Source organism: Nymphalis io, chromosome 22 (genome assembly GCF_905147045.1).
Source record: "Nymphalis io chromosome 22, ilAglIoxx1.1, whole genome shotgun sequence".
Taxonomy (NCBI): Eukaryota; Metazoa; Arthropoda; class Insecta; order Lepidoptera; family Nymphalidae; genus Nymphalis; species Nymphalis io.
Window position 1 is genome coordinate 3200677 of NC_065909.1, and position 24539 is coordinate 3225215.

General features: G+C 32.5%; 3 protein-coding genes across 9 annotated transcripts; 1 reads left to right on the forward strand and 2 right to left on the reverse strand.

The window, feature by feature from the left end:
* Window positions 1-1253: 1253 nt before the first annotated feature.
* LOC126777084 (coiled-coil domain-containing protein 102A) lies at window positions 1254-5946 on the forward strand. 2 transcript variants are annotated; one of them, XM_050499967.1, is made up of 2 exons: window positions 1254-1400; window positions 3349-5946. In XM_050499967.1, exon 2 carries the CDS (start codon window positions 3356-3358, stop codon window positions 4499-4501), a length of 1146 nt encoding a protein of 381 aa, XP_050355924.1. In that variant the 5' UTR covers window positions 1254-1400; window positions 3349-3355; the 3' UTR covers window positions 4502-5946. The 2 variants fall into 2 exon arrangements, with proteins under 2 accessions (XP_050355924.1, XP_050355922.1); XM_050499965.1 differs by having other exon boundaries at window positions 1258-1396.
* Window positions 5947-6187: 241 nt separating this feature from the next.
* LOC126777067 (snRNA-activating protein complex subunit 1-like) lies at window positions 6188-17215 on the reverse strand. 6 transcript variants are annotated; one of them, XM_050499936.1, is made up of 8 exons: window positions 17066-17215; window positions 16430-16580; window positions 15528-15621; window positions 9866-10094; window positions 9176-9307; window positions 7981-8115; window positions 7117-7213; window positions 6188-7050 (listed from the first exon to the last, which is right to left on the reverse strand). In XM_050499936.1, the coding sequence occupies exons 1-8, from the start codon at window positions 17070-17072 to the stop codon at window positions 6414-6416; spliced, it is 1482 nt and encodes a 493-aa protein (XP_050355893.1). In that variant the 5' UTR covers window positions 17073-17215; the 3' UTR covers window positions 6188-6413. The 6 variants fall into 6 exon arrangements, with proteins under 6 accessions (XP_050355893.1, XP_050355889.1, XP_050355892.1 ...); XM_050499932.1 differs by lacking the exon at window positions 9866-10094 and adding an exon at window positions 14621-14864; XM_050499935.1 differs by lacking the exons at window positions 9176-9307; window positions 9866-10094 and adding exons at window positions 13932-14063; window positions 14621-14864.
* A 2954-nt stretch (window positions 17216-20169) lies between these two features.
* Window positions 20170-24244, reverse strand: LOC126777128 (cytochrome c oxidase subunit 5B, mitochondrial-like). Its single transcript, XM_050500025.1, has 4 exons — window positions 24072-24244; window positions 22401-22574; window positions 22163-22206; window positions 20170-20465 (listed from the first exon to the last, which is right to left on the reverse strand). Exons 1-4 carry the CDS (start codon window positions 24157-24159, stop codon window positions 20403-20405), a joined length of 369 nt encoding a protein of 122 aa, XP_050355982.1. The 5' UTR covers window positions 24160-24244; the 3' UTR covers window positions 20170-20402.
* Between the last annotated feature and the right edge of the window lie 295 nt (window positions 24245-24539).

Below are 24539 nucleotides of genomic sequence, written 5' to 3' on the forward strand. Positions count from 1 at the left end.
GTATCTTTTAAAGGGAGTGAAGAAAATTACAAGTTACTTTTAATTTTTTAACATATATCTTTGGTTTACACAATTCACAAATTTGAATAAGTCAGTAAATATCATCAAACTGAGTGTGAAGGTTTTGTAAATATTTTTTAATTATTAAATCGAAATAAAGAACTTCATACGCTCTTACAAAGTTGTATATTTAAACTTTCATGCTCCACTGCAGTCCTTCTGTGATTGGTGCAAAAAGTAATCTCTATGTTTTTATAATAATACAGACGATTTCAATTGGCTGCCGCCATGAAACGTGAGGACACGAATCACTTCCTGTTGATATGAAGTTAATTAAATTTTTAAGAACCTTACTTAAAGGCCACTCTGAAAAAATAACCTAGATTAAAAAATCGTACAAATGATTGAAAATTCTAATTAATATCGTTAATCAAAAGAATTAATACGATATGACCTATTCTTACAAATTTTTTAATACATAAATTAACAATACAAAACAACTTTTACTTCTTAATAATATTTATTTTAAAATACAAATTTAGTTTATAAGCCGTACAATCGTAAAGAAAAATATATTGCATGCGATGAATGCAGATATCAACGTTTATCGATATGGGTATTATCTCTTAAAGATTCAACTGGTACTGATTGAAATAATCCTTTCCGTGCCATTTCATCAGCCCAATCCTCAAATTCACCCCGTCTGAAAATTTAAAAATACAAAACAACATTAGATTGAAATGTTTTTTTCCTGAATTACAATATTAATAATAATTAGTCTGATAGCCTTATAAATGTACATATTTGTAAAACTGTTTTTGATTTCTTTCTTCATTTTATAATTATAAATAAAAGTATAAATCGATATAATTAATTTAACAATTAATAAAAGACATGGTAGAAGAATATTATTTAACCTGTCATCATATCGTATTAATCTACATTATCTGTAGAAAGTCATAGCATACAGGTAAATAATATCGCAACATCAATCGGGTTCGAATTGAAATCGTGTTCGAATACATGAAAAATTACATTCGTGATCTAAGACATACTCTAGGTATTATTTTTTTTTTTTTGTTAATACTCCTAAAAGTTTGTGTAATCTATTAAAAAATAAATAATCTGAAATATAATTATATTTTTAAGAAATGTTATTGTAATTGTATGATAAATCGATACTTTTTTTACTCGATTTAAATATGAAATGAAGATGAAATATTAGACATCAGTAGCATCTATCATTTTTCATTATCAGTTTTATTGAAGAATTGGATAAATTCGATAATGGTGTAGTCACTTGTGTAAAGAATATAACTTTATAAACTTAAATTATTAAATAAATTAATTGCTAAAGCTCAAGAAAATAACTGTTATAATGAATTAAAAGTTACAGGTATGTGAAAATATGTATACTAAGTGGGACAGCTACATTTATGTAAACAAATGTTTTATTATATTTCCTTTGTTTAAACATCAATTATGTTACTGATTTTCGATTAATTATAAAAAAGTATCATAGACAAGATGTGTATACATATACTAAAGTATTTTTCTTTAACAAGGTTTAAAGAAAAGCATCAGTGCTTTTCTTAGGTTTATTTCGTTTAAATATTTTTTTAAGCAGATTGAATAGTTCGGTAATTGTAGCGTTATAAAATTTATATATTTAATTAAACCTATATTACACGGACGAATGGATATTCATGGCTGTAGTCCCATGGCCTATACACATTCACACTTAGTTTTAGATTTTTGTTTTAATAACAAATAAACTAGTCACTTCTGCCACAGATAATAAGTTCATAGTTCATATTATCCTTTTATAAATATTTTACAATATAATTTCCCATTGCTGATTTAAATAAATTGTTTAAAAAAAAGTTTAGTTCAAAAACCGTAAGAGCCAAACTTAAAATCAAACACTGCCTCCAAGTGTACTTGATATTTCCAAACTCAGTGTATTTATAATACTTCTTAGTGAAGTTTAGTAAAAACTGATTTATTTTAAACTCAAGGTAAAATCTACCTTCTGAACCAGGTTGTATTTTTAATTGTATCTTTTAAAATTGTGATTTAAAACTGTGTTTATCAACTTGTTCCTAAATAAAAAGTATATTTGATTTTTGTAAATTAAGAAAAATAATAACAAATAACGAATTATTTACTAATTAATTAAGATAACCAATTACATTAAAAGTGAGTATTGAAGTTAAAATTGAGGCTATACCATTTTAAAAAAACAATAAAAAAAGTTGTGTAGCATGAGATTTTTTTTTAATTTGCAGATTTTTATTTATTTCAACCTATTTATCATATGAATTTTAATAATTTTTCACTTGTAACATATAATACATATCTATATAGTTTTGACGTAAACATGTTAATGGGACATCAAAGGCAAAAATTGTTAGCCATGTTTTCCATTACTAGTGATGTCAGCCTATTAGTTAATATATATTTTGTGCCTATAATTACATTTACAACTTTAGAAGAATTAATGTTGAGAGAATCGTGAAACTTTTATTATCGGGCAATACGACATACCAGTCCAAATCAAGTTCAAGGTATGAGATAGCAATATACTATTTCATAATATTTAATTGAAATGAAGCTGAGATGCAACAAAAAGTGTCACATTTTGTTTTATTCAGATACAACAAGGCACAGTAAACAATCTGTTAGAATAAACTACAAAGCCTTGCTCATCTGTTAGACATTTATGGGCCGTTGTTGTAAAACACGATTACACTCAAGGTTCAATAGTGAGTCGGATACAATTGAAGGACTATTTGACTAGCTCATCGCATGATGCAGATATCTACCAGCCAGATTAATTAAACATAAAAACGATCCTTAACTATAATAACATAATTGAAATAAACTTACGCATAATATTCCTTATATTTAGCCTTCCTTGGTACACCTAAAAAGAAGTAAACACAGCTGCCAGCTACAACTGACAATGTCAGAGCTTGTGCGAGCACTCTTTTAGTTTGTGACCAATGTAAGCCACGCATGATTGGCTTTATCAGGCATGGTGGCGGTGGTGGCGGTGGCGGACATACTTGAGCACAGGGATCAGGTTGCGGACAGTAGCTCATTGTGCTGTAAATTAAAACAAAAACTAAAAAATACTTCACAGAGTTTTGATTTTATTATAATATAGTATTTCACAGTCAGAAATTCATCATCTACTTTAATCTGATGAAAGTTTTTAATTAGTTCTTCATATTTAAAAAAGAAATTAGGAAAATTAATGAATATACACAAAAGAAATATATTAATGCCAATAAATAATTAAAATTATGTATATCGTAATCATACAACCTATTAACCTATTTACAGATAGAAGATGGCGCAAAGTTCACATGGAGGAAGTCATCGGCGCAGTCGTGACCATGACGGGAGTTCAATTCGATACACAAACACAGATTGGGAAGCAAAAGAAGCACTATACCAGCGAGAGTTGGATGAGGCACGGGCGCGGGCAACGCAGATGGAGAAAACAATGCGCTGGTGGTCGGATTGCACTTCAAATTGGAGGGAAAAATGGAGTAAGGTACGTAACGAACGCAATAAAGCTAGGGATGAAGCCAAACAGTTTAAAAATAAAATTGACGTCATGTCCAAAGAACTAGCAGCACTACGAACTGAAAAAGCTGATCTCGAACAGCAGTTAATAGAACTGAAACAAGACAATGAAAAACTTCTGACTATAGGTGAGAGTAGGATAGTAGCTGGTGACTTCAACGCTGAGGACGGAGTCGAACTCAGAAGAAAAAATGTCGGGTACGTATCGCCTAACGAACCACCCACGCGACAGAGAGCGTCATTAGATTCCCACAAATTTTCAAACGTAGATAATGCTCTTGCAAATAAGTTAAGCGAAATGAGACTACGATTGGATGAAACGTCCAAAAGTTTACAATGTGAAAAAGATCAGAAAGCATTCCTTCTAGCGAAAATCGAAACTCTAACGGCCGAGTTACATAACACCAAAATGGAACTGACACACAACGATCGGACGTTGGGCTCGGATTCTAGTCATAGCGAAGTTGAAAAGTTGCAAAACGAATTACAAGACGAAATAGCAGCGAAGCAAGTCTTAGAAGAAAAAATAGCAGAGTACAAAATGGAAGTCGAAAGGCTCAAATCAGAGAACAATATCCAGTGGAGCAAACGGGAACTGTTAGAAACCGAAAGCATAGCGATATTGCGGGAGAATAAGAAATTATACAGTCAAGTTTGCGAACTCAGAGAGCAAATACACAAATTGAATAGAATATCCGATGGAAGCGCTTACGGGATACCCTTCACTGATCATAATAATAGATTGGACTCAAACGTCCTGTACGTTAGGAAGACCAGCGTCAGTCCACGTTCTCACGAATCCAGCAACGGATCGTCGGAAGCAAATTTAGCACATTACGACACAAAAACGAATACATCAGGCGAAGACGACGAATTAGCAATAGTTGAAAGAAGCGAAAATGTTTAAAACTTACCATCTAGCGAATTAATTCATTGGGAAGACATAATCGAATATTCTCTAAAAATTTGACGCTGTCATACATACATAAATATTATATTTAAAAAAAGAAGTAAAATCTAATAAAAAGTTCGAATTAGAAACCAAATTAATATCTAAATATAATACGTAATAAGTGTGAAATGTGAATAGTCATTAGTGCCTGGCTAATAATATCATCCAGTACAAATTTAAATTGTAACACTAACATGAAAGAAATTTCATGTAAAACTCGAATTTAAAAATAGCGGATTTTTTTTAAAGGTTCGCCACTACATTCCGACGATTTTAAAGCATTTAAAAAATTATATCGTGTTATGCATTTTTACATTGATTAAAATATGTTATCTGTTACATTAAAATTCTTACATACGAATCCATAAAACTGGCCTACAATTTTGTATATCTTTTGTAAGTTAGATAGCATTGTAATTTGTAGCTTGGTCTCAGAACAAATACACATTATTATTAGGGAATTGTAAGCTTATTTTAATGGGTAATCTAGTCTAGTATTTATTACATACAATAACTATATAACCTATCCAATCAACTGCAACTGTCATTACTTATTTAAACATAGAATACAAACACGTGGCGCCCTCATCGCTATTACACTGATCTGTTTCAGGCAAACTTAAGGCTGAGCAAAGGAATTTTTTTTTTTTTTTTTTAATTATAAGCTTACAATAGCCTAATAATATATATATATGTTATGAATTTGTTAGAGGTTGTTAACAATTGTGATAGTTTAGTTTAAATAATATTAGCTATAGACGTAGGACAGCATTTATAATGATCAATAAGATATTAATATCCAATATATTTCATGATTCAATGCTGTTTAGTTTTACATACAATACCATGGTAAGGATTTTTTTTTTATGTCAAGCTTACCTTAAAAATGTATTGTCAACGAACTGAACTAAGAAGTAAAATGTCATTTCTATGAGAAAAGAGGTATTAGTTCTAGTTTAACTCGCAAGAATTTTCAAACATTAAAAGTTAATAAAAAATATACGATTGCAATTAATACCCGAATATAATATATTGATTTTAAACAGCCGAAAGTTTAAAATGGAACCGTAAAGGGTATTTTTTCTGTTTTTCTTAAACCGAAATATATTTTTTATATTATAGTGTAAGTAAGGCCTAACGCAAACGAAAAATTACATAGTTAGTGTATTATTGTATCTATATTTTTAATTAAGTGACTATTTATTTTGCTGTCTTGCCTGATTATTTTAAGTGTTTTTTTTTTTGAGAAAATAACTTCAAATATAAACAAAATCTAAGACATATTTCTTAATAACAATATAATTTTAGCTTCCTGTATTACATGTGCAATATTTAAAGTTATTTTCTTGACAATAATATATAATTGTACAATTCAATCGAATATTGATCGAGCTGTTTTTGAATTATAGAAATATTAATTTAATATAGTCGATATAAAAGTACTAATCACAAGAAATAGCCTAATTTTTTTTTTTTTTTTGAAAAATATTATTATATACTTATTATTGCATACATTTTGTAGATCTAACGCTAATGACCCTGTCAGTTTGACTTAGTATTTAAATAAATAAATTATCTGTATTACATTGACATTACGAGTGTTGCCAGAGATTACAATATTAATAAAAACATTGTGTATTAAAAAATTTTTCATTTATTTTTTATCGTTTTCTCACCAAACACATATACACCACACAATTACTGTTGTATTAACAAGGTCTTTGCTTTTTATGCGTACTGTATATAACAAATATTTTATTGAAAAAAAGCACCTTCTCAAAATTGAATATTTAACTGATTTTAATTAAATAATCACTGCACAATACAGAAGCGTGTTCTAATCAATTAAAAAAAACTCAAGTTAACATCATTTTGGTTCATTAAAGTTAGCAACGGGAAGCATGCCCATTCTTTTGAATTTCGATTTTAATTTAGTTCGTTTCAAATCTCTCGGAGTTTTAGTTCTTGTTTTGTTCGGTCCGGGAATTCCAAACGAATGTATTTCAACTGGCATATCATCTCTACGCTTTCTTTTTATCGATTTCGATTTTTTGTTAGCGCCACTCGTAGGCTTTGCGTCTTCGCCTTTCGTACCAGAGTCCTGACTACTTTGTCCTGTACTTTCGTTTTCATTTATATTTGTTTTCTTTGTCTCGTCGATAATTTCTATTTCGATTAAACGACCTTTGCTTTCAGTTTGTGAGGTTTCCGGTAAATCTTCTATTTTTAAATTTTTCTGATTCACAATTTCCATACCGAATTCTTCTGCGATATTATCAACAAAGACACCTTTTTGGAACGCGTCAAGGTCTATATCGATATTGTCCGCGACATCGGTTGTTTCTCTCGGTTTCGGTGCTTCTTTACATTTTTTCTTTCTCGTTTTTGGTTCAGCTTTTCGTTTTCTAGGTGTTGTGACAGGTTTGGTCGGACTGCCCGTTTTAATTTTACCGATTGCATCTTTGAGATCGCTTTTCTTCTTTGGACTTTCCTTAGCCATTGTCCTGAATAAAAAAAATGATTATAAGTTGTTTATTATAAGTACGTAAGTTATTTTTTTATGATTTTACCTTTCCTCAATCCGTGTTAGATGTTTAATTGAGTTAACAGTATTGGTCATTGCTTTATTTTTGATGGCCTGTACGGCATTGTAATGGTCTTCATCACCTGAAAACAAAGTTATAAATTCATGTTGAGCTATATTTATTGCATCGTTTTCATAACCATTGTTAAAATTACTTTTTCCATCGATATTATTGACTTTTTTATTATCAACTGCATCGCGTGCATTGAAATCAAAAATGGTTCCAATTTTTTATTTCAATGCACGCGTTATACGATCGGGAACGGTTGTCTGTTCGAAACGTGTAAAGTTTTACTTCAAGTTATTTTTTAAATAAAGTGTTTGGAATCAGTTTATATCTAGCGTTACATAACACAAAAGGCTTATTATTATTATTATTTTTTATATAGAATAGGAAGGCGGACGAGCATATGGGCCACCTGATGGTAAGTGGTCACCAAACGCCCTTAGACATTGGCATTGTAAGAAATGTCAACCATCGCTTACATAGCCAATGCGCCACCAACCTTGGGAACTAAGATTTAATGTCCCTTGTGCCTGTAATTACACTGGCTCACTCACCCTTCAAACCGGAACACAATAATATCAAGTATTGCTGTTTAGCGGTAGAATATCTGATGAGTGGGTGGTACCTACCCAGACGAGCTTGCACAAAGCCCTACCACCAGTAATTATTAATATTAAATTTATTTATTTAGTTACGAAATCGAAAATTTAATTGAAATCGTTAAATTTTTGACAATAATCGATGCGTTTTCTTAAAAGATCTGTTTAACTCTTTACAATAAAAAAATTATTATTATTAGACTTCAAATAATATTAGAAACTAAAAAAATAATATGAACTTTACCGTCATCATCATCATCATCATCATCATCCTTCTCATTGTCAATGACGCCGTTGATGACCCTCTTCAATGATGTACTCAGCTCAGTAGCCAAGTTCTCATTTATATATTGAAGACCCGCGTCTTGTTTACCTGGACCTGTTGTTTATTTTAGATAAAAAAAAAATTGTATTATAAGTCAGGGACCACAAGAACCGAAGATCGTGCGGTTCCGTCGACGACCGCTCGACAACGGACCAAAGGAAACGCGACCAACGCTGTACATTATATACCAAACATTTAAAATTAACCCGACATTTAAAATTAATAATATAGTCAAGTAATACAACAGTCCATTTTGTTTTATTAATCCCATCAGGAAGCTAACAGTCTTTAATATCCTGGGACATTTTTTCACACACGGCCATCTGATCCCAAATTAAGCTTGTACGAAGCTTGTGCTATGGAAACCAGACAACTGATATACTACACATACTACTTGTCTTTTGTAAATACATACTTATATAGATAATTACACCGAGACTCAAGACAAACAGACACGTTCTTTATGGGCGAGTGTGTGAAGTGACGGTGTACTTAGGCCGAAAATTAGTCCAATAAAGTCACACACAGAGTCCATATAAATACTTATATTATACACACACGAAAGTACACAAAACACAAGAAGAAACGTTTACATTCAATAAGAACGAATGTAGTTAATATGAGCGAACACAAGCACAAACCACAGAAACAGAGCATAAGCGATAATAACGTAATGACACAGGTTTCGCCTCGGTGATCCGACCTAGACTGGTGATCTATGCGCATGCGCAGGTAGGCCGGCCGGTCGACCCGGCAACAACATAAGACAAAGGATGACGTCACAACGGAGATAAGGAAGGTGTTTGTCTATTGTACTACATCCGTTGCGTCGCCTATCCGATATCTTATGTTGAGTAAAATGTTTCGTTTATGTTTTATGTATACGTGCACGTATGTTTGTATGTATGTGTGTATATATGTATACATATATGTAGTGGACGCCACAGACTGTTATTGACAAACTCTTGACAGTAAACAATTTTTTTTTAATAAGCCCGATCTCAGATTTGATATCTGAACCTCGGCATCTGCGGTCCTCCAAACATCACCTTTATATAATTTTCTGATCATTGCATTTGCTTTTCTAAAATACATTTTAATTTCTAAATCTTACCTGTAAGGGAATTCTTCGCGCGGGTATATTGTCTTAATAATGAACCCACGTCCCTGATGACGTCTAACTCATCATTTTGTCTATAGAAAACTCCTCGAGGTCTTACTCCCAACCTGTCTATGCTGGTAAATCCTGCAAAATTAAAACACGATCACTCCATGAAGCTTAGTAAGCCCATGATTTGTACTTCTGGCTTGAACTTGGTTTATGGAACTTTAACGAAATTATAACAACGGTCTTATTACGCGATAAACAATAATAATCTTGCATTAGTACTAACGAAGTAGCGAAATGACGTTGCACAGAGGAAATGAGGCAATGGATTAATAATATCTTCAAAGAAATTTAGAGAAACAAATGCGTGAAGTCTCATGGGAAATTCGAAATCCGTGTAAGACGAGGTAGGTACCACCCACTCATCAAATCAAATATTCTGGTTCAAAGCGTGAGCAAGCCATTGTAACTACAGGCAAGGGACATAACATCTTAGTTCCCAAGGTTGGTGGCCCATTAGCGTTGTAAGGAATGGCTAATATTTCTTACAATACCAATGTATATGGGCGGTGGTGGCTACTTACCATTAGGTGGCTCATTTGTCTACTAATTCTAAATCAAAACAAAATATATCTAAAAAAAAAATTAGAAAACAGAAGATATCGTAATAAGTGTAATTATTGATTAAAAACTCACCCTCTAAATATTTCCTTAAAACAGATTCCATTCCTCTATCACGTTCAGCTACATGATACTGAGTATACTTGAATATGAAGAGGATGTCTAACCTCCGTTCTCGTCTCGCGACAACTTCTATTCTGTTTATGGCTGGTATGTCCTCCGGAACCAAACGAAGACATGCAAAACCGCTAAATGGTTGTAGTGTTAAAATACCGTAAACTAAGAAGAGACCAGCTACAGATTCCTGCAAGATATTGTAAAATAAACATATAAGTTTTCTTATATTAGTTGATAGGTGATGAAAAAGCGAGCAATGAGCATCCGTTCATATCATGCAAATATAAATTCATGTATATGATTAATCGCTTTCGTTTTTATTCATGAAAATGAGTTTCTTTAATAATAATAATAATATCCTGGGACATTATTCACACACGGCCATCTGATCGCAAGCTAAGCAGAGCTTGTGCTATGGAAACCAGTCAACTGATATACTACATATACTTCTTTTCTTTTGTAAATACATACTTATATAGATAATTACACTCAGACTCAGGACAAACAGACATTTCTTTTCAGAGTTCATGCACACAAATATCTGTCTTGGGTGGGAATCGAACCCACAACCTTCGGCGTGAAAGGCAAGTATCTACCAACCACGCCAACCGAATCGGCTTTCCGTTTTTTCTTGGTAGAACATTCCGCACCAGTGGACCATTTAAAAGTGCTTTTAAGAGCTACATCATGAATAATGAATTTATTTTTAAAAATACTGATAAAATATGTGCGAATATGTACGAATAATATATAATTTTACAATTCAATCGAATATTGATCGAGCTGTTTTTGAATTATAAAAATATTAATTTAATATAGTCGATATAAAAGTACTAATCACAAGAAATAGCCTAATTTTTTTTTTTTTGAAAAATATTATTATATACTTATTATTGCATACATTTTGTAGATCTAACGCTAATGACCCTGTCAGTTTGACTGAGTATTTAAATAAATAAATTATCTGTATTACATTGACATTACGAGTGTTGCCAGAGATTACAATATTAATAAAAACATTGTGTATTAAAAAAATTTTCATTTATTTTTTATCGTTTTCTCACCAAACACATATACACCACACAATTACTGTTGTATTAACAAGGTCTTTGCTTTTTATGCGTACTGTATATAACAAATATTTTATTGAAAAAAAGCACCTTTTCAAAATTGAATATTTAACTGATTTTAATTAAATAATCACTGCACAATACAGAAGCGTGTTCTAATCAATTAAAGAAAACTCAAGTTAACATCATTTTGGTTCATTAAAGTTAGCAACGGGAAGCATGCCCATTCTTTTGAATTTCGATTTTAACTTAGTTCGTTTCAAGTCTCTTGGAGTTTTAGTTCTTGTTTTGTTCGGTCCGGGAATTCCAAACGAATGTATTTCAACTGGCATATCATCTCTACGCTTTCTTTTTATCGATTTCGATTTTTTGTTAGCGCCACTCGTAGGCTTTGCGTCTTCGCATTTCGTACCAGAGTCCTGACTACTTTGTCCTGTACTTTCGTTTTCATTTATATTTGTTTTCTTTGTCTCGTCGATAATTTCTATTTCGATTAAACGACCTTTGCTTTCAGTTTGTGAGGTTTCCGGTAAATCTTCTATTTTTAAATTTTTCTGATTCACAATTTCCATACCGAATTCTTCTGCGATATTATCAACAAAGACACCTTTTTGGAACGCGTCAAGGTCTATATCGATATTGTCCGCGACATCGGTTGTTTCTCTCGGTTTCGGTGCTTCTTTACATTTTTTCTTTCTCGTTTTTGGTTCAGCTTTTCGTTTTCTAGGTGTTGTGACAGGTTTGGTCGGACTGCCCGTTTTAATTTTACCGATTGCATCTTTGAGATCGCTTTTCTTCTTTGGACTTTCCTTAGCCATTGTCCTGAATAAAAAAAAAATATTATAAGTTGTTTATTATAAGTACGTAAGTTATTTTTTTATGATTTTACCTTTCCTCAATCCGTGTTAGATGTTTAATTGAGTTAACAGTATTGGTCATTGCTTTATTTTTGATGGCCTGTACGGCATTGTAATGGTCTTCATCACCTGAAAACAAAGTTATAAATTCATGTTGAGCTATATTTATTTCATCGTTTTCATAACCATTGTTAAAATTACTTTTTCCATCGATATTATTGACTTTTTTATTATCAACTGCATCGCGTCCATTGAAATCAAAAATGGTTCCAATTTTTTATTTCAATGCACGCGTTATACGACGGTTGCTTGGCCGAAACGTGTAAAGGTTTACTTCAAGTTATTTTTTAAATAAAGTGTTTGGAATCAGTTTATATCAAGCGTTACATAACACAAAAGGCTTATTATTTTTTATATAGAATAGGAAGGCGGACGAGCATATGGGCCACCTGATGGTAAGTGGTCACCAAGCGCCCTTAGACATTGGCATTGTAAGAAATGTCAACCATCGCTTACATAGCCAATGCGCCACCAACCTTGGGAACTAAGATTTAATGTCCCTTGTGCCTGTAATTACACTGGCTCACTCACCCTGCAAACCGGAACACAATAATATCAAGTATTGCTGTTTAGCGGTAGAATATCTGATGAGTGGGTGGTACCTACCCAGACGAGCTTGCACAAAGCCCTACCACCAGTAATTATTAATATTAAATTTATTTATTTAGTTACGAAATCGAAAATTTAATTGAAATCGTTAAATTTTTGACAATAATCGATGCGTTTTCTTAAAAGATCTGTTTAACTCTTTACAATAAAAAAATAATAATTATTAGACTTCAAATAATATTAGAAACTAAAAAAATAATATGAACTTTACCGTCATCATCATCATCATCATCATCATCCTTCTCATTGTCAATGACGCCGTTGATGACCCTCTTCAATGATGTACTCAGCTCAGTAGCCAAGTTCTCATTTATATATTGAAGACCCGCGTCTTGTTTACCTGGACCTGTTGTTTATTTTAGATAAAAAAAAAATTGTATTATAAGTCAGGGACCACAAGAACCGAAGATCGTGCGGTTCCGTCGACGACCGCTCGACAACGGACCAAAGGAAACGCGACCAACGCTGTACATTATATACCAAACATTTAAAATTAACCGGACATTTAAAATTAATAATATAGTCAAGTAATACAACAGTCCATTTTGTTTTATTAATCCCATCAGGAAGCTAACAGTCTTTAATATCCTGGGACATTTTTTCACACACGGCCATCTGATCCCAAATTAAGCTTGTACAAAGCTCGTGCTATGGAAACCAGACAACTGATATACTACACATACTACTTGTCTTTTGTAAATACATACTTATATAGATAATTACACCGAGACTCAAGACAAACAGACACGTTCTTTATGGGCGAGTGTGTGAAGTGACGGTGTACTTAGGCCGAAAATTAGTCCAATAAAGAGTCCAATAAACACACAGAGTCCATATAAATACTTATATTATACACACACGAAAGTACACAAAACACAAGAAGAAACGTTTACATTCAATAAGAACGAATGTAGTTAATATGAGCGAACACAAGCACAAACCACAGAAACAGAGCATAAGCGATAATAACGTAATGACACAGGTTTCGCCTCGGTGATCCGACCTAGACTGGTGATCTATGCGCATGCGCAGGTAGGCCGGCCGGTCGACCCGGCAACAACATAAGACAAAGGATGACGTCACAACGGAGATAAGGAAGGTGTTTGTCTATTGTACTACATCCGTTGCGTCGCCTATCCGATATCTTATGTTGAGTAAAATGTTTCGTTTATGTTTTATGTATACGTGCACGTATGTTTGTATGTATGTGTGTATATATGTATACATAAATGTGATGGACGCCACAGACAAACTGTGAAAGAGTGTTATTGACAAACTCTTGACAGTAAACAATTTTTTTTTAATAAGCCCGATCTCAGATTTGATATCTGAACCTCGGCATCTGCGGTCCTCCAAACATCACCTTTATATAATTTTCTGATAATTGCATTTGCTTTTCTAAAATACATTTTAATTTCTAAATCTTACCTGTAAGGGAATTCTTCGCGCGGATATATTGTCTTAATAATGAACCCACGTCCCTGATGACGTCTAACTCATCATTTTGTCTATAGAAAACTCCTCGAGGTCTTACTCCCAACCTGTCTATGCTGGTAAATCCTGCAAAATTAAAACACGATCACTCCATGAAGCTTAGTAAGCCCATGATTTGTACTTCTGGCTTGAACTTGGTTGATAGAACTTTAACGAAATTATAACAACGGTCTTATTACGCGATAAACAATAATAATCTTGCATTAGTACTAACGAAGCAGCGAAATGACGTTGCACAGAGGAAATGAGGCAATGGATTAATAATATCTTCAAAGAAATTTAGAGAAACAAATGCGTGAAGTCTCATGGGAAATTCGAAATCCGTGTAAGACGAGGTAGGTACCACCCACTCATCAAATCAAATATTCTGGTTCAAAGCGTGAGCAAGCCATTGTAACTACAGGCAAGGGACATAACATCTTAGTTCCCAAGGTTGGTGGCCCATTAGCGTTGTAAGGAATGGCTAATATTTCTTACAATACCAATGTATATGGGCGGTGGTGGCTACTTACCATTAGGTGGCTCATTTGTCTACTAATTCTAAATCAAAACAAAATATATCTAAAAAAAAATTAGAAAACAGAAGATATTGTAATAAGTGTAATTATTGATTAAAAACTCACCCTCTAAATATTTCCTTAAAACAGATTCCATTCCTCTATCACGTTCAGCTACATGGTACTGAGTATACTTAACCAGAATCTCGCCCAATATGAAGAGGATGTCTAACCTCCGTTCTCGTCTCGCGACAACTTCTATTCTGTTTATGGCTGGTATGTCCTCCGGAACCAAACGAAGACATGCAAAACCGCTAAATGGTTGTAGGGTTAAAATACCGTAAACTAAGAAGAGACCAGCTACAGATTCCTGCAAGATATTGTAAAATAAACATATATTAGTTGATAGATGATGAAAAAGCGAGCAATGAGCATCCGTTCATATCATGCAAATATAAATTCATGTATATGATTAATCGCTATCGTTTTTATTCATGAAAATGAGTTTCTTTAATAATAATAATAATATCCTGGGACATTATTCACACACGGCCATCTGATCCCAAGCTAAGCAGAGCTTGTGCTATGGAAACCAGTCAACTGATATACTACATATACTTCTATTCTTTAGTAAATACATACTTATATAAATAATTACACCCAGACTCAGGACAAACAGACATGTTCATGCATACAAATGTCTGTCTTGGGTGGGAATCGAACCCACAACCTTCGGCATGAAAGGCAAGTATCTACCAACCACGCCAACCGAATCGGCTTTCCGTGTTTTCTTAGTAGAACATTCCGCACCATGGACCATTTAAAAGTTCTTGTGAGAGCTACATTATGAATAACGAATTTATTTTTGAAAATACTGATAAAATATGTGCGAACTATTGAACATGACACGAAAATAGATAAACGTATATTCCGGTCGTGTCGAAGTACTGACATTTTTTGGCGGAACCGATCGCAAAGCTTCGGTTTTTCACCAATATTATTAACCATATAAATTATAACTAAACGTAGCTACCTCAAAATTAGTAGTGTCTTTGATCATATAATGCTTTGCTATGTATATTACTTCCTCAGATAATTCTGCTATTTCAGCTCCGGAACTCCGGCCCCTGCAACGAAAGATATTTTCTACTCGAATACGAGGTGAGATCCAAAGGCTTCGCTCACCTTTGGAGTCGAAGGTATTAATGAACGGAATTGGGAACTCATTAAAAATAAATACACAACAATTTAATTCAGCGGATTGTGACTGGCAATGATATATGTGTTCCTCACTTCGGGAAAGGTGATGGCTATAATTTTTTGGTAGTGTAAGTAACTTTTTTAATATAATCCTTAGATTTGGAGTCTAATTTACATGGTCATAACATATGCAATGTCATTGATCATAATTTATCAAATTATACTTATTTTAACTATTAGCATATTGTTAAATAAAGCTATAATGTTTTTATGTATAAAAAAATATATTATTATTAGTAACCAAGTGAACGAGTATTGCTCTCTTTTAAAATTAATGACATAAATATGATTTTTTTTTTGTGAAAAATTGTGTTTTTTCAGGAATGTCACTTATATAAAGATAAACATAAAAGGCAAAACATTATCTAAAAAACAATACTTTTATTTAACATAGTATATTGTACTGATATAGAGCACAAGTGTACTCTTTTTCCTCATATGAACCATTGGGACAGCAATCTAACAAAACCGGAGAGTTGTGACATAACCAATGGTTTTATATACTTTATAATAACAATAGAGTAAGCATAGCCATGTTCCAACCATCACACTGAAATTATTGGCAGAAAAACACAATATTAATGACCCAATTTGGAATTTGAATCCAGACTCTGCATTAAAAGCTAATATTTTGCATTAAAATATAATCTACATAATATAAATTGTTATACTTACTGATAAATCATACCAAAATTAAGATCCTTCCAAATGTTACAAAATGACTGATATTGTAAATTTTGCAGTTTTAAGCATCTGTGAATCAACTCGTCGCAGTCACTAAAGAAGCCATCCGCTATGTAAACATGATGGATATTATGAGCATATCCTGTAATCATGTAAAATTTCAATTAATAATATAATACTAAATGATATATTTTAATGATTTAATTGATAATTAAATTATAATCTTAAAGTTTCAACTGCATCGAAATATTTATTAATCTGTGTAAACAAAAATAAAATGCTGTTTGTTGATAAGTTCATCACTTATGAACAGTTGTTTAATTATATTTTTCAAATGACAGTAATAGTTGGAATTCAGTAGGGAAAGAAAAACTTGGGAAAAACTAAGTTGTCCATAAGGCCAGGTCAGTATAATTGTATTGATTTGATTGGCAGGATATCAGAACTAGTTGGTCTGTCAAATTATAAACCCATATTAATTATTTTACCCCTAAATACCACTATTGTAAATGACAAGTCTAAAAGGTACCGAAGAGATAAATACATTTTTCTCTAATAAAGAAATGTTATCGTACGTTTAATTATCGGTATGATATAGTATTGTAATAATGAATTAGTTATACTTACGTGCCATTTTAACTATGAAATAATTGAAACAATAAATTTAAAAGAATTTCTTTTGAAATATGAAAAAGTTACAAACAAAGGACCAAACGCTACGTTTGAAACAAAAAATCTTACAAATAAAGTTTTAATCAATAATATCGTAGTTTTTTAAATTTTACAGCTGCTTATGACAGTGACATCGAAGTGACATTTTTAGAGACGTTCTATCTAACACGATATGATAATTTTACTATTATTATATTACTATTATACGCATTCAATGTAATATTTAAAAATAATAAAATATATATATAATAAAATAATAAAAAAATAAATAAATAAATAAATAAATAAAGCCATAAACTGTAATCGTGATTAATGATTACACATTGTAATAGTTAATAATTAACTTTATTACATTTTGCCCAGGTCTGGTCAGTTTGAATGTATTTTTTTTTCTAAGTTTGATAATGATATTATATTTAAATTCTACCTATAACCTAATGAATAGGAGGTTGGGTATCATATAGACCTTTTCAGGGCTTGTTCCGACTCTGAAATTAAGTAAAAACATTTGTTGTACTTTTTTTATCATTCAAATAGAACTAGTATATCTTAATTTTTTTTTGTATTATTATACATGTTGTTGTGAAACACATTTGATTATTTATATTTATTATATTACATAGTTTGTTTTATTAATTAATCTCACTTACTTGACAGGGAAAGTACTAATTTAAACAAATTAGTTTAACCATTTAGAATAATACGATGGCAGCTTGCGAAATTAGCGACCAATACTTTAAACTATATACACAGGCGGATTTAATAAAATCTGTCTATATACTTTTTTTTTAAAGTATGTTCAGTCTTTTGAGCCCAGCATGTATATAAATATAATAATATATATGGAATTGCAAATTTGATGTTTACATTTTTTTTACTGAAACAATAGCTTTCCTAAAAAAAAAATTCCAAAATTCCAAGTCCTGTAGAAAGGCATACACGAGAGCGGATGCACAGCGCATTGTACAGATTGGTCATGACCTTGTTTCGCATCCTAGGGGCTCCCGTAGCTTCTGGCGTCTGACCTAGTCTGTGCAAAACAATTTCTGCCAACCTTCGCTGCCACCGCTCAGAAATCCGGACGGATCGCTAGCTCACAGTCCGCTAGAGCAAGCTGATCTCCTGGCTAAACTCTTTGCCGACAATTCCGTCATCGATGATTGTAGTGCACTGCCACCTACAATACCTGCATGTGGCCATACGATGCCTGACATTAAAATCAGGCAACGTGATGTGCGTGCGGAGCTGCAATCACTTGATGTACGGAAAGCTAGCGGTCCCGATGGAATACCAGCCATAGTGCTGAAGAAGTGCGCAGCGGAGCTGTCTCCTGTGTTAACGCGCCTGTTCCAACTTTCTCTCTCTTCGGGAAGTGTGCCGGAGGCTTGGAGAAGAGCTAATGTGCAAGCGGTTCCCAAAAAAGGGGATCGGTCTGACCCGGCAAATTATCGGCCAATAGCTATCACCTCAGTACTTTGTAAGGTGATGGAACGGATTTTAAACAACCAACTGATCCATTACCTAGAAGATCACTCTTTAATTAATGATCGTCAATACGGGTTTCGACCAAAACGGTCCACAGGTGATCTTCTAGCGTACGTAACGCACCTCTGGGGTGAAGCTATCGACAAGCATGGAGAATCGTTAGTTGTCAGCCTCGATATCTCCAAGGCTTTCGACAGGGTCTGGCACAGAAGTCTTCTCTCCAAGCTGCCGGCATATGGTCTGCCTGCTCAGCTATGCACCTGGATTGCCAGCTTCCTACACAAGCGTAGCCTTCGTGTTTTAGTTGATGGTTGCGCTTCACAATTCTATGTAGTGAATGCTGGGGTCCCCCAGGGATCTGTGCTATCTCCCACACTCTTTCTTTTGCATATCAATGATATGCTCTCTCTTGGGAACATACATTGCTATGCAGACGATAGTACAGTGCATGGTGGATACCACGGACGCGCAGTGGCTGGGCGAGCGGAAATTGAGGAGAGGCGGAAGAATCTTGTCATTGAACTCGATAGGACGTTAGAGCTCATCGCCAAATGGGGCTCTGATAATCTTGTTGAGTTTAATGCCAAGAAAACACAGGTATGCGCTCTCACGACGAAAAAGTCAACATTTTCCCCTCTTCCCTCCCTCTGTGGTACTCCGCTGGTGATGCAGAGCAAAATCGCCATGTTGGGGGATTGACGTTCGCTGCGACCTTAGTCCAAGGGATTACATCGAGGCTGTTATAAAAACAGCTTCACGGAAACTCGGAGTTCTGAACAAGGTGCGGCGCTTTTTCACGCCACAACAACTGTGCCTGCTGTACAAAACACAGGTACGGTCTTGCATGGAATATTGCTCGCACCTTTGGGATGGCTCCGCTAAGTACCTACTTGAGGCCTTGGACCGGTTGCAGTGACGTGCCGTACGCATTATTGAACCTTTACAATTGCGTCGTGAGATAGCAGCACTGAGCGCTTTCTATCGACTGTATCAGGGCGAGTGCTCTGAGGAATTATTCTCTCTAATTCCTGCTTCCCCCTTCCTTCTTAAGTCCACGCGAGCTGGTTCTCGATGTCACCGCCTAACTGTGACATCAATTCCATCGCGAACAAAGAAATTTGGCAACTCCTTTCTTTGTCGCACTTCCAAAAAATGGAATTCCTTACCAGCTCACGTGTTCCCCTCCTCTTACAACCCGGGTTCCTTCAAACGAGGCGTGAAGAGGCATCTTGCGGCCCGGCAAGGCGAAGGCGGCTAGTGCAGAACGTTTTTCCCGTCTGTACTGGCCGTCGTCGCGTTTGGACTCTACTACCACTTACCATCAGGTGGAGTAGAGTCATTTGCCCTCCCGGCGAATATAAAAAAAAAAAAAAATAGCTAGTATACACTATTTTCACACATCTAAGATTATTACATGTCTTCATTCGTAGCCTTTTGATCCGTAAATAAAGAATTAATGATTGCTTCTGAATTAAGCGGTAAGCATCTGATAAGTCATATACATTGTGATGTTTTTTTTTATTGAACTTTTATGTTACTACGTTAAAAATATAAGGAATTGTAATAAAAACTCGTTTAATTTTAAACGTTTAATTATCTACATAAAATAAATCCCGATAACAACATAACACTGCAGTAGGTAACGATCGAATGAAACACTTTTTAAGGCTTACAATTATTTAATTCTGATCAATAGTTCCTCTAACGCATCGTGTTACTCACAGGAACATTGGAATAATACCGCGGATGCGTAGTTATTGCAGTTTTAATAATGACTACTAATAGTAAAACTAAGTAGAAACAGCGTTTAGAGGGGCGTCTTCTCGATCAGTTTGTACCAATGTCCACATTCGCAGCGGCGGGGGTGACCCTGAATGAAAAAAAAATGAATTATTTTCAAATTAGCTTAGACAAATTAAATTTTAGGAGAAAAAAATAAAAGGAAAAAACAACAAGTCAATTTCATACCCTCTTTTTTCAACCTTTGCTAAGTATACAATGAAAAGTATAAAATAAAAAAGTTTCGAGTAACAGACTAAAAATGTAAGCTAAGGCTTAAGCTGAGTGAGTGTGAACATGCAGTTAACGCTCAACCGTACTCTACTTTTATTTGGAGAGAAGACGTGAGGCTATCGCCTTATATAGGTGTAAATATATCACAACGCTTATTTTATACGTGACATTGGCAGAATATTTTGATGCTCAAAAAGCGTACATACACGCCAGAAAAGGGGGAAAAAAAGCTCGTAAACCTAAATCGATTAATGACCGTCGGCTGAAGTTATTCGAAAACCGAAAAAGAGCTGTGTGCAAACAGTTACAGGTAAATCATCTTGGAAATGTGTCTGCATTTGTAGTGGTGTAATACAAAGTGACTAAAATCGGAATAAATCCGTTTGTGCTAGCTACCACGTGCCTCGCATACACACAAAACTAGCTTTGAAAGTATTATGCCCTTTTTTATTATTCTTTTCTTAGTAATTAGTTCATAAGACAATATTTGCGGAAAAGTTAAAACTTACGAAAGAATAGGTAAGGAGAAATGTTTGTCTACACGCTTCTTAAGAGAACGAAAAAAATATTTTATACAATATCGGAAATTATCATCAACATAAATTATTTATCGGATGAAAGCGGGAAAATGTCTTAAGTTGACGAAATTTATGATTATTATTTATATATGTTTAATATTAAGTTCCGTCTATAAAATTAAAATAAGAAAAAGTATTTTTTTATTTACTTATCTGCTGACGGTACACTTTTACAAAAGCGCTTTTACTTTGGCTGTATGATATTTTTGAGCTACGTGTCCCTTATATAAACTAATATATTTTGTAAAACAATTAATTTTCTCACAATATAAATTGTCCATTTTATAAGGGTAAGTAGATTGCTGATTATCACCATTATTTAATTTATTTAAAAGATTTTAATTAGAATCATTATTAGTCAGCAGATATCTCTCTCTTTAGGATAATTTTCTAACTAGTTAATGGCATGAGAATAGCCATTAACTAGTTAGAAAATTATCCTAGGTAACCACAACAACAACCAGAAAGATACATTAAACATGTAACCGTTAGATAAGCCTTTTTGTTTCTGTTTAACTTAAGTACATTAAATACATTATTGTTAAATATTTTTTTATTGAATATATTTTATTGAATATAACATAGACTAGGTCCATGCCTGTGTTTAACTTAGAATTGGATAAAAGGTGATCTTAAAATATATTTTTTATTTATTAAAATCACATTTAATTGCTTGTTATAACAATGTAACAAATTGCATATATATAAAATAAAAAACAATTTGGTTTTTCTTTTTTACCATCATGTCTCATTATTGCAAAATTTGGCACGGAATAGTTCAATATGCAAAATGAACGGTCTCTTTCTATTTAAATTATTAAGTAGCAGTATTCAATACAATAAATGTTGCTTAGGCTGTTTTTGTTTGACAATTTTGATACAAAAATATCCAATTCATCACATCAATTAAAAAAAAAAAGAGTTAAATAATATAAAAAGATTTGTCAAATTAATTTGTTATTTTAATTTATCATACCTTGTGTACCCAAAGCCAATTGACAGCAGTGGCATGCTCTTCACCTGTAAAATATAATTATTTTTGTAATACACAGAATACAATTATGTAACTTTATTTATACAAATGTCTGGACTATATACAATTTTAATTAATATCTATTTGTTATATATTACAAAATTATTTAATATTTTAAATTAATTTAAATATAGAATCTCTTAGATAATATTTAAATAAAAATAAACAGAGGTGTACATACATATGCATCCTACAATACGGGCATCAAAGCATGATGGCACAAGTGTGGGATTGTCACGGGTTCCAGCAGCCTTCTTCAATACTTTCATGTTGAAGGGATCGTCGTTACCAGCTTGCATGGCTAGCAGTTCCTTCCTTTCCAAACCAGTGGCGTGTTCAAGAGGATCAGGCAACACTGTTAAAAAAGTGTTTATTGTTATATGCAATTTTTATTAAAAAGGAATCACTTAAATTGCACATAATAATACTATTGTAGATAGCCTCTATAGAGAGAGCACATAACCCATGTATAGAAAAAAAAAAATGGTTTTGTGTGAATTATTTTGTGGTACCATTTTGTCCAAATCATTACTTCTGCTGTACTTGAAGAAGTCTTATCCTATGGCTAGTAATAATATGGTCCTCCTGTCTAGCAAGCTGTGCAAGAGGTATCATAGAGCTCAACTATGTGAACAAACATAACCAGAACAACATTAGCCTACAAGAAGTTAGAAACGTTAGTAGCCTACAACAAGTTAAAAATTTTGGAGTTCATTATGAGAATATCTAAATAGCCTTATTTAGTATTTTAGTCTATCAGATTAGAAGACAGGTCCTTAATCTGTATTGAAAACTGGCTAACAAGCCAGTAAATAAATACTGGAATACATCCAAGAAATATAATAATATAACTTATATTCTTATATACTATTAAAATATATTTCGGTCGCTTATTTCTTAAGTCATTTCAATGAATTACATAATCTACTTTTAAAGAATAGATCTTCAAATTTAATGTTCTTTTGATTTATTCATAAGTTAATGCTATAGTAAGCATAAACTGTAATTTATAAAAAAGATATAAATTTACACAATTTAATATATTGCTTATTAAACATCTGCATTACTGTAATATTTAGTTTAATTATTCTATTGTATAACTTCTTGTATGCAAAATGTATTTATTAGGAAATGGTTTTACTCAATAAAAGCAATTGAGAATGTTTTATAATCATTTCAATATTTTTAATTACGCTTAATTTTAACGTATAAATTATTATTGCTATCTTTTTATTTGTTTTTATGTATTCACGTTTGAAAATAACTATTTTGATTATCTTTTTTTATTAAACAATATATACATTTATTAAATGCTTAAAACACAAGACGTAAAAAAAATATTATATGTATTTTTCTTATTTTATATTAATAATTTCACTATAAACTAAATCTAACTTTATAGAACTACTTGTCTATTGACATATTCGATTGACAACTATATTATCAACAGGAATTTAAAAAGATAAGATTATAACCTAAAACACCAAATCAATATTTTTATCTTACTAAAATTCCTACATTAAAACAAAAGTTATAAAATAGGCCAATGAATTTTCATTTTTTTCTAATAGCACAGTAAAAAGACAGTTTCTTATTTTCAGTAATTAGAAAAATCAATATGTAAAATGTGCCAATCTTATTGACATTATCAATGTCAATGGGATGCGAAATAGAATACAATAATAAATTATTAATTGATATTAAGTAATGTTTAAGTATCGGGATGGTACATAACTTTACATAACATTTATATGTTGCAGTTACAGAAAAAATAAAGATAGTTTTGACATTACGTAACGAAACAATGACAGATATGGCGATGTGTTTTATAAATTTACAATTTCAATCTTACTTCTGTCTGCATATCCCCTTCGTGCGGTGGAAAAAAGGGTGGTTTTAAGGGCATTTGCCCGAATAATTTGTCTACACAAGGAAGCCATTTCACTTTATTCTCACTAGACCGCTTCTCACGATAGCAAGTAGATTTTAAGGTACTTCAGTGCTGTCACATAGAAAAAGGGAGAGAAAAAATCGGTAAATATCGTTTTTTTTTTTAATTATTTTTATTTATTATTCTTCTTTTATTACGCTATAATATTTTGGGTCCATTTATTTATTTATGAATAAATTTATTGCTATATTATACAGGATATTATTGATAGTGTAAATGTAGCCTGTTTTAATTTACAATAAAAATACATATTGCCTAGCTTTAATGTATTTAGAAATAAAATTATAATATGTAGATAGTTTAATAGAATTGAAAAATATGTAATTTATAAGCAAGTTTGACTTATTTACTATGGAGAAACTTATAATA